Source organism: Scleropages formosus, chromosome 5 (assembly GCF_900964775.1).
Source record: "Scleropages formosus chromosome 5, fSclFor1.1, whole genome shotgun sequence".
In the NCBI taxonomy this organism is placed as follows: domain Eukaryota; kingdom Metazoa; phylum Chordata; class Actinopteri; order Osteoglossiformes; family Osteoglossidae; genus Scleropages; species Scleropages formosus.
Window position 1 is genome coordinate 32,192,501 of NC_041810.1, and position 9,607 is coordinate 32,202,107.

At 47.4% G+C, this 9,607-nt stretch overlaps 1 protein-coding gene across 3 annotated transcripts in view; it reads left to right on the forward strand.

The window, feature by feature from the left end:
• The window catches only part of rbl2 (retinoblastoma-like 2 (p130)), a 29,071-nt gene extending 19,737 nt beyond the window's left edge, over positions 1–9,334 (forward strand). For 2 of the 3 annotated variants that reach the window (XM_018749751.2, XM_018749754.2), the window contains 3 exons: positions 1,634–1,845; positions 7,154–7,321; positions 8,261–9,334. In XM_018749751.2, coding sequence (XP_018605267.1) covers positions 1,634–1,845; positions 7,154–7,321; positions 8,261–8,434 — 554 coding nt within the window. In that variant the 3' untranslated portion in view covers positions 8,435–9,334. The remainder of the gene's footprint in view (positions 1–1,633; positions 1,846–7,153; positions 7,322–8,260) is intronic. The other variant, XM_018749753.2, reaches the window with a different exon arrangement.
• Positions 9,335–9,607: the final 273 nt, after the last annotated feature.

Here is a 9,607-nt window from a genome sequence, read left to right on the forward strand (position 1 = left end):
ACTCTCCCTAAAGTCTTTCTTGTGTACTTCATATGTTTGACTTTGTATCCCCATTTTTGCACCATTGTGCTTTACTTTCCTAGATATTCATTTAATTCAATGTGTCTTTTTTTCAGCCAGTCCACACACACTGCCACACCCTATAAACTTCATCAGGGATTATTTAAAACATTTTTTTTTACATGCATGGGACCCTTTATGAAAATGAAATTTCCAATCTATTCCATACATAAAACAACATACGTAAACATACATACATCGTACATGTGTACATACACACATTGCTAAAATAAGAGCAAACGGTTTCTATGAGATGTATGTTACTTTGGAGAAAAGTGTCCACAAAATTAATAAATGTAAATGGAAAAGGTTGAAATAGTTCCCAGGTGTGATCACATAGCACTGTGTGATAAGCTCCGCAAAGGTGTCTACACATTCTGGAATTCCTTTAACTTGTCATGCAGATGAAATGTTAATTAAAATTGAAAATGTGTATAGAAAGGGCTTCAGGTGTAGACCGTCACAATAAAATACTTTTTTTTTAATTTTTATTTTTATGTGCAAGAATAGTCAACCTATGTTCCAAAACTTCGTCAGGGAGAAATAAGACTTACTGGCTGAACGAACCCCATTGCATAAAACTTGCATCCTCTCACATTTGTAGAATAAATATAAAAGTATCCAGACTGGCCTTATGTTTAAAACATGGCTGAGATGTACCCCGAAATTAAGATGTACTAGAGTAAAGTAAATTAACCTGCAGTTTTGTCCCTGGATATGGAGGAAGGTGCAGGCAAAAGACTTTAGTACTTATGGAAAACCATTCACTAAAATTCAAGTCAAGGTCATTGTCCCGTATCTTCCTCAATGCCTCATAAATACAAGTACTCACACTTCTTAAAATATTATACATGCATACATCGCTGTGTCACATTATGAATATCTGAGTTATGAATGTTCAAAGATATAAATGTTCCGTTTATTTATTTGATACATTTTTAATTTTATAAGCTTCCTGTTGCAATTCTGCATGCTTCCATTAGTGGGCAGCAAAATGCTCTCCGAAACGATTTGGACGAACGGTGGTGGGAACGATTGGTCAGTATATTTTCTTGGAGATAGAGAAACATGGCACTATGTTACATGTGTAAATCTGAACAACACGCTGAGTGAGAAGTTGTGGACATTACATTTTTTTCCCAGTCATTTTACAGTAGTTTTTAATGTTGCTTCATGTTAATAAAATTGTTTCCCTTCCAGTGTTCCTTGCCTCACGCCTGTTGTTTCCAGTATACATGAAAGTATAATAAATAAATGTTTATAGCAAATTATTCATAGCTTTATGTGATGTTTTTAACCGAATCTGATTAATTAATAAATTGAAGAAATAAGATGTGTTATTCTGTGTTATGTCACTATGAAGGGACAGGCTCTATTATTTTACCCTTGAGTAAGGAAGTTTATATTCATCAGTAAATTTTAAGCTGTCAAAATTACGTGTAAAATTACAGGCTGTCACTCGCTTTGGATGACAGCATAACGCAGGTGGACACACCTGTTGTCAGTCTGCTTGCCAGGCTCTCATCCTTGTGTGTGTGTGTGTGTGTGTGTGTGTGTGTGTGTGTGTCTACAGACAGCAGCCCAGTGCACATGCGCTCCAGTAGCACCCTGCCTGTCTCCCAGCCGAGCAGTGCCCCTGGCACCCCCCCACGCCATGCCAGCGACCCTGCAGGGCCTCAGGAGGAAGAGCGCGGAGACCTCATCAGCTTCTACAACAACGTGTACATCAAACAGATGCGCGACTTCGCCCTGCGCTTCTCCGGCGGATCCGCGGCTGAACAGGGGGTGAGTCAACTGGAGCGACTGAGTTACACACGTGTAGTCCAACCACTGCAGATGTGTTACATTTATTCATTAATCAGACACTTTTCTCCAAAGCAACTTATGATTTTAAGCTATTTACAATTATTTACCTATATATACAACTGGGTAATTTTTGCTGTGTCAATTCAGGGTAAGTGCTATAATGAAGGGTACTGGAGCAGGAGATGGGATCTGAATCTTAGAGTCCTAAAGCAGCAGCTGTAGCCCCTACGCCACCAGCTTCCTGACGACTTGAGCATGTGGTTAGAACATTTGGATCCAAAGGTTGCAGATTCACCCCTCCGCGAACCGCCACCTTACTGAGGTGGAGGGGTTTGAGTGCCTGAATGATCTCAGGAGCTATGTTGCCTGGGGCTATATGCCCCTGGTAGGGTCTCCCAAGGCAAACAGGTCCTGGGTGACAGACGAGACAAAGCGCGGTTCAAAATCCCCTTATGACTATTAAATCAAGGATCTCGTTCACCCCGCCCGGTATGGGGTCACCAGGGCCCCACCCTGGAGCCAGGCCTGGGGAGGGGAGGGGGGGGGGGGCTCGCATGCGAGCGCCTGTTGGCCAGGTCTATGCCCACGGGGCCTGGCCGGGCTTAGCCCGAAGCCAAGACGTGGAGCCGCTCTTCGGTGGGCTCACCACCTGCTGGAGAGGACATAAGGGGCCGGTGCGTTGTGATTTGGGCAGTGGTCGGGGCCAAGTCCCCGGTCGACCCAAACCTCGGACGCTAACTCTGGCTTTTGGGACTTGGAATGTCACCTCACTGGTGGGGAAGGAGCCTGAGCTAGTGCAGGAGGTTGAGAGATACCGTCTAGATATAGTCGGGCTCACTTCCATTCACAGCTTGGGTTCTGGAACCACTCTTCTCGACCAAGGGTGGACTCTCCACTATTCTGGCGTTGCCCAGGGTGAGAGGCGGCGGGCGGGTGTGGGCTTATTAATAGCCCCCCAGTTCAGCTGCCATGTGTTGGAGTCTACCCCGGTGAACGAGAGGGTCGTCTCCCTACGCCTTCGGGTCAGGGAACGGTCTCTCACTGTCGTTTGTGCTTATGCGCCTAGCGGCAGTGCAGAGTACCGGCCTTGTTGGAGTCCCTGGGGGGCATGCTGGAAAGTGCTCCCACTGGGGACTCTGTCGTTCTACTGGGGGACTTTAACGCCCACGTGGGCAGCGACAGTGACACCTGGAGGGACGTGATTGGGAGGAACGGCCTCCCTGATCTGAACCCGAGCGGTGAGTTGTTATTGGATTTCTGTGCTAGTCACGGTTTGTCCATAACAAACACCATGTTCATGCATAAGGGTGTCCATCAGTGCACTTGGCACCAGGACACCCTAGGTCGGAGGTCGATGATCGACTTTGTAGTCGTTTCTTCTGATCTTCGGCCATATGTCTTGGACACTCTGGTGAAGAGAGGGGCTGAGCTGTCAACTGATCACCACCTGGTGGTGAGTTGGATTCGATGGCGGGGGAAAAAGCTGGACAGACCTGGCAGGCCCAAACGCATAGTGAGGGTCTGTTGGGAACGTTTGGCGGAGGCCCCTGTCAGAGAGGTCTTCAACTCCCACCTCCGACAGAGCTTCAACCAGGTCCCGAGGGAGACTGGGGACATTGAGTCCGAATGGACTATGTTCCACACCTCCATTGTCGGGGCGGCGTTCGGAGCTGCGGCCATAAAGTCTCCGGCGCCTGTCGCGGCGGCAATCCCCGAACATGGTGGTGGACACCGGAGGTAAGGGATGCCATCAAGCTGAAGAAGGAGTTCTATCGGGCCTGGCTGGCTCATAGGACTCCTGAAGCAGCTGACGGGTACCGGCAGGCCAGACAGAGCGCGGCTCTGGCAGTCGCCGCGGCAAAAACTCAGGCCTGGGAGGAGTTCGGTGAGGCCATGGAGGAAGACTTTCGGTCGGCCTCAAAGAGATTCTGGCAAACCGTCCGGCGACTCAGAGGGGGAAGCAGTGTTCCACCAACACTGTTTACAGTGGAAGTGGTACGCTGCTGACCTCAACTGAGGATGTCCTCGGGCGGTGGAAGGAGTACTTTGAGGATCTCCTCAATCCCTCCAACACGCCTTCCGTAGAGGAAGCTGAAGCCGGGGACTCGGAGGGGGGCTCGTCCATTACCCTGGCTGAAGTTGCTGAGGTAGTCAAAAAACTCCTCGGTGTCAAGGCTCCGGGGGTGGATGAGATCCGCCCCGAGTTTCTCAAGTCTCTGGATGTTGTGGGGCTGTCTTGGCTGACACGCCTCTGCAGCATCGCGTGGTGTTCGGGGACGGTGCTTCTGGACTGGCAGACCGGGGTGGTGGTCCCTCTTTTTAAGAAGGGGGACCGGAGATTGTGTTCCAACTATAGGGGGATCACACTCCTTAGCCTCCCTGGGAAAGTCTATGCCGGGGTACTGGAGAGGAGAATCCGACCGATAGTCGAACCTCGGATCCAGAAGGAGCAATGCGGTTTTCGCCCTGGCTGTGGAACACTGGACCAGCTCTATACCCTCACTAGGGTGTTGGAGGGTTCATGGGAGTTTGCCCAACCAGTCCGTCTGTGTTTTGTGGACCTGGAGAAGGCATTCGACCGTGTCCCTCGTGGCATCCTGTGGGGGGTACTTCGGGATTATGGGGTTCAGGGCTCGTTGCTACGGGCTGTTCGTTCCGTGTATGACTGGAGCAGGAGCTTGGTTCGCATTGCCGGCAGTAAGTCAGACCTGTTCCCGGTGCATGTTGGACTCCGCCAGGGCTGCCCTTTGTCACCGATTCTGTTCATTATCTTTATGGACAGAATTTCTAGGCGCAGCCAGGGAACGGAGGGTGTCTGTTTTGGTGGCCGCAGGATCTCGTCTCTGCTTTTTGCGGACGATGTGGTCCTGTTGGCTTCATCGAATCAAGACTTACAGCGTGCACTGGAGAGGTTTGCAGCCGAGGGTGAAGCGGCGGGGATGAGAATCAGCACCTCCAAATCCGAGACCATGGTCCTCAGTTGGAAAAAGGTGGATTGCCCCCTCCGGGTTAGGGGGGAGCTCCTCCGTCAAGTGGAGGAGTTTAAGTACCTCGGGGTCTTGTTCATGAGTGAGGGAAAAATGGAGCAGCAGGTTGACAGACGGATCGGTGCAGCGTCCGCAGTAATGCCATCATTGTACCGGTCTGTTGTGGTGAAGAGGGAGCTGAGTCGTAAGGCGAAGCTCTCAATTTACCGGTCGATCTACGTTCCTACCCTCACCTATGGTCATGAACTTTGGATCATGACCGAAAGAAGATGATCACGGATACAAGCGGCAGAAATGAGTTTCCTCCGCAGAGTGGCTGGGCGCACCCTTAGGGATAGGGTGAGGAGCTCAGTCACCTGGGAGGAGCTCGGAGTAGAGCCGCTGCTCCTCCGCATCGAGAGGAGCCAGTTGAGGTGGCTCGGGCATCTGTTCCAGATGCCTCCTGGACGCCTCCCTGGGGAGGTGTTCCGGGCTTGTCCCACTGGGAGGAGGCCTCGGGGCAGCAGACCCAGGACACGTTGGAGAGACTATGTCTCCCGGCTGGCCTGGGAACGCCTTGGGATTCCCCCAGAGGAACTGGAGGAGGTGTACGGGGAGAGGGAAGTCTGGAGGACTCTGCTCGGACTGCTGCCCCCGCGACCCGGCCCCGGATAAAAGCGGAGGAAGACGGATGGATGGATGGATAGATGAACATTGTTAGTTGCTTTGGAAAAAAGCATCAGCTGAATGAATAAATGTAAATGTAGTGGTATAAATGCTAATAAAGCAGCAGCTGTAGTAGCTTTGATGACAACATACCCTGTGGTGAAAAAAGTCGTTTCCAGTGCGACAGTAGTCTTTCCCAAACCTGGGGGACTCTGTGGGTCAAAAGCCCAATATTGTTTCAAGTCCCCTGAGCCCTTGCTGCACAGAGGATAACAGAAACGACACGGAGACATGCGGTAAATGCCAACAATGGTAGATGGTTCAAAGCAGGTGTGTAGATAAAGCCAAAAGGCAATACCGGAGGGGAAGCAGAACTCTCTAGGTTGGTACATGGGTGAAAAAGTCTCAGCTGGCCAACGGCAGGACAGCACTACACAGTTAGGACACAGATGTGGAGTCTCTTCTGCAGGGGTCAGGTGGTTGTGTGGTCCGCAGCTGAGTCTGCATGGTTGCGGCAGTACAGGTGTTGAGGACTTGATCATCTGTGGTGTACCAGCAGACAGACAACAGCAGCATCAGCAGCTTAACTTGGAGTATGTTGAAGAAAATTGTCGGACATTAATTCACTTTTTGAATGCGTTGATTGAAGAGGGGTCACTAAAATGGGCTGGTTCATTATTCCACAACTTAGGAGCTCTTTAAGCCTTTGCCCCCGTACACTGTATCCTCATCATACAAACACAACTGGGTGCGGAAGTATGTTCGTACCTCAGTTTGTTCATCAATTCAACCACAGCATAATACACACACTTTTCAATTTATTCTCATGGTAGTTTCTGTAAAAATTACAGCTATGGCCGAATCAAAATTCACTGCAAGATTTTAATTTATTTATTCCCTTTTCATTAACTGCTCATCCTCAGAAGAGTTGTGAAGGGAATGCCATTTTAAAAAAAAAAAAAAAGGAAAAACATTTGTATCTTCAAAAATGCATAAACAGAAGGACTCGGAGTAGTTTATGTGTTTATCACAGTAATTACAAAAAAGCCAGTGTTTGGTCACCAAAGAGTGCATTCTGTGTTGTAAATGCCACAAAGTTCTGATAAATAAAAGACTGGGGGCTAAAGGCTCTTCAGCCTGTAAATAATCTATCCTGAACCTTACAGCTCATCTGGTCTGTTGTCATAAGAAACACCTGTTGTCTTCATGTTATGTCATTGACAGTGGGTCCAGGTGCATGACAAAAAAGTATGTAATGACACACACACACACACACACACACACACACCCGGCAACACAGGGCGTAAGGCAGGAGTGGGGGCACACCAAGGACGGGACGCCAGTCCATCACAAGGCACCCTAAGCGGGACTCAAACCCCAAACCCACCAGAGAGCAGGCACAGACCACACCCCCTCAGCATACATAAATAATACAAATATATAAATAAATAATCCACTAAAGGCCAGGACAACTCACATACAGTTTTGGAACTCTTTAGAACTGGGATATCATATAAGGTTAGCTTCATATCCAAGGAATAATTTCAGTTGAACAATAAAGAAGGTGTAAAAAATGGAATGTGTGAACACTGCCTTACCGAGTGTCCCATGTGGCTATTGTGTGTCCTCATGAGGTGGCCTTGTCTTTGGACCAGCAGATAGATGGCCCGCCTCTGTCCCCATACCCCTCCCTGAGGACTGGGTCCCCACGCCGGGTGCTTCTCTCCCACAAACACTCAATCTACATCTCGCCCCACAAGAATGGCAACCCCCTATCCCCCCGGGACAAGATCTTCTACTATATCTGTGCCAGTCCCTCCAAGGTAAGTTACCAACCATGTCGGCTTTCCCAGCTGGACGCCTCCAGTGGTATGAAGGCAGGTGTGTGTTTACATCTGTTTATGACAAAACTTCTGTGTATATGTTTTTTAAAATGTGATCCATGACTTAATCAGGTGGTAAGACATAGGTGTCATTATTTATTAGCAGCAGTTTAATCATACAGTTCGCCCTCCAGGACTAAACTAATGGGTGAAATGGCCTCCAGTCATGCCACTGGTTGGTCATTACAATGTATTATATATGCATTTTTTAAAAATCATTTTGACATGTTAGTAAAGTATTTTGACACATTTTGAAGAATCTTAATATTTTTATGTGTTATTTATTTACAGTCAATGCTTTCAAATCACTTGAAATATTGAACTACAGATATTTTTTTTAAACAATGGTCTGCCTGTTTCCCTCCACCTCCCTCACCCCCCCCCCAAAAAAAAATTTGCAGCATGATAAATATGACAGCCTGTGGCATTTATGCATTTAGGTGCATTTCACCCAATATCCTACCACCAGCCTGAAAAATTACCAGTGATCTTAATTTGGATTCACCAACAACCTTTTCCCCTTTTTTGACAATTCTGACAAAAAAAAAAATAAATATTGTGATGCACTGGAATGTCTGGTCATTCCAGTATCCTGGTCATTAGCAGATTAACTGTATGTACATTTAAAGATACATCAGTACATACATACAGATCAGTGGTATCTTACCTCTGGTCTTTTTGTGCTTTTCAAACTAAAGTGTAAAAATTAAAACAGAGCTTGTGGAATTATGAGAAAATTAACATCTAGGAACTCTTATAACCTCATTCAATCTTTTGAAAACACGTTATTAACGCTTATTAGGTGGAGCAGTCACAGTAGCGTTGTATATACGTCATTGCGTGCATATCATAACAGAGTTGACACACGTCTCCCTGTAGCGACTGCGGGAGATCAACAGCATGATCAGAACCGGAGAGTCGCCCACCAAGAAGCGCAGCATGACGCTGGACGACGGCGCTGCTCTTTCACCCGCCAAGCGGCTCTGCCAGGAGAACCAGACTGCCCTGCTGCGCAGACTGCAGGACGTGGCCAATGACCGCGGCGCCCACTGATACCTAGCTGCCCGTTGGCCCCTGCCGAGCTCAACTGTTGTGTCTTACAGTCCAGTGCTCATCTGGAGTTGGTGGTTAAGGTCCTGAGGCTTCTCCAGTGGTGAGGTTCCTCCCCAGTGGTTTGTGTCCTTTGTAGTAAGCACCAGCACATGGCCCAGCACACAAAGCTAGTGGTAGAATGCTCCAGCCTCTACCTGTCTGCCTGCCTGCCCCTAGAGGCGTTGGAGCCCCCAGGACTCTGGGTGGGCAACAGAGAGTTCTGGAAAAGACTTTGCACAGTTCAGCTTAGTTCCAGCTTCCAGTATCTCCCGGTCTGGGACTGGCTTGCTTCCCCATTCGTCTCTGTCCGTTCGTCTTTAATTACTAAGTCACCTCTCCGACTATGATATTGAGTATTCCATGTTCAAAATGGAATAATTTTTATAGTCATAAGAGAAAAGGTATTTTAGAGAACCGATTTTAGGTGCTTATCTTTTATGCTTTTCACCAGTTTATATCAAATTATATCAATATTTTTCCATCTTTAGCATTTCAGGAGACTAGTAACCGTTGTCTGTAGTACATCCCCTAAGTGTACATGTTTTCCTTTAATAATCATGCGTTACTTAAGTGTACACATCCCTTTTGATCTCTGATCATGCTGTGGAAACCCGGCTCACAAATGCTTTGCGCTAGTCAAGACAATGAGTTTGTGATTTGTCACCTTCAAATGTTTTGTAGAAGCTACCTGTAGACATGTACATATTTGTAAATAAGATGGACTTGTAGTTTTCAGTATAACTGCAAAGTGCCTTTGCTGTGTTGATTTAGAATTTTCTGTCCTGCTTTATTTTACCTTTCTAACACTGTGGCTGTCTTGTATCCTGTCAACAATCCAATAATCTCTCCCATACAATAAAGATACACATTTTAATACCATGCTTGACCTGCTCCTTGATGTCAGAATTGTTGGTGTTTAGTCAGAGTATCCACATATGCAGTAATTTATAGGTAGATTGCCATATTTACTGATTTAGCAGATGCTGTTCTCCAAAGCACCTTCCAATGAACTTTATGTAGTGTTATCAGCCCACACACCTTATTCACCAAGGTGACTTACACTGCAAGACACACTACTTACAATGGGTCACTCCTCCATACATCAGTGGAACACACTCACTCTGTCACTCACAC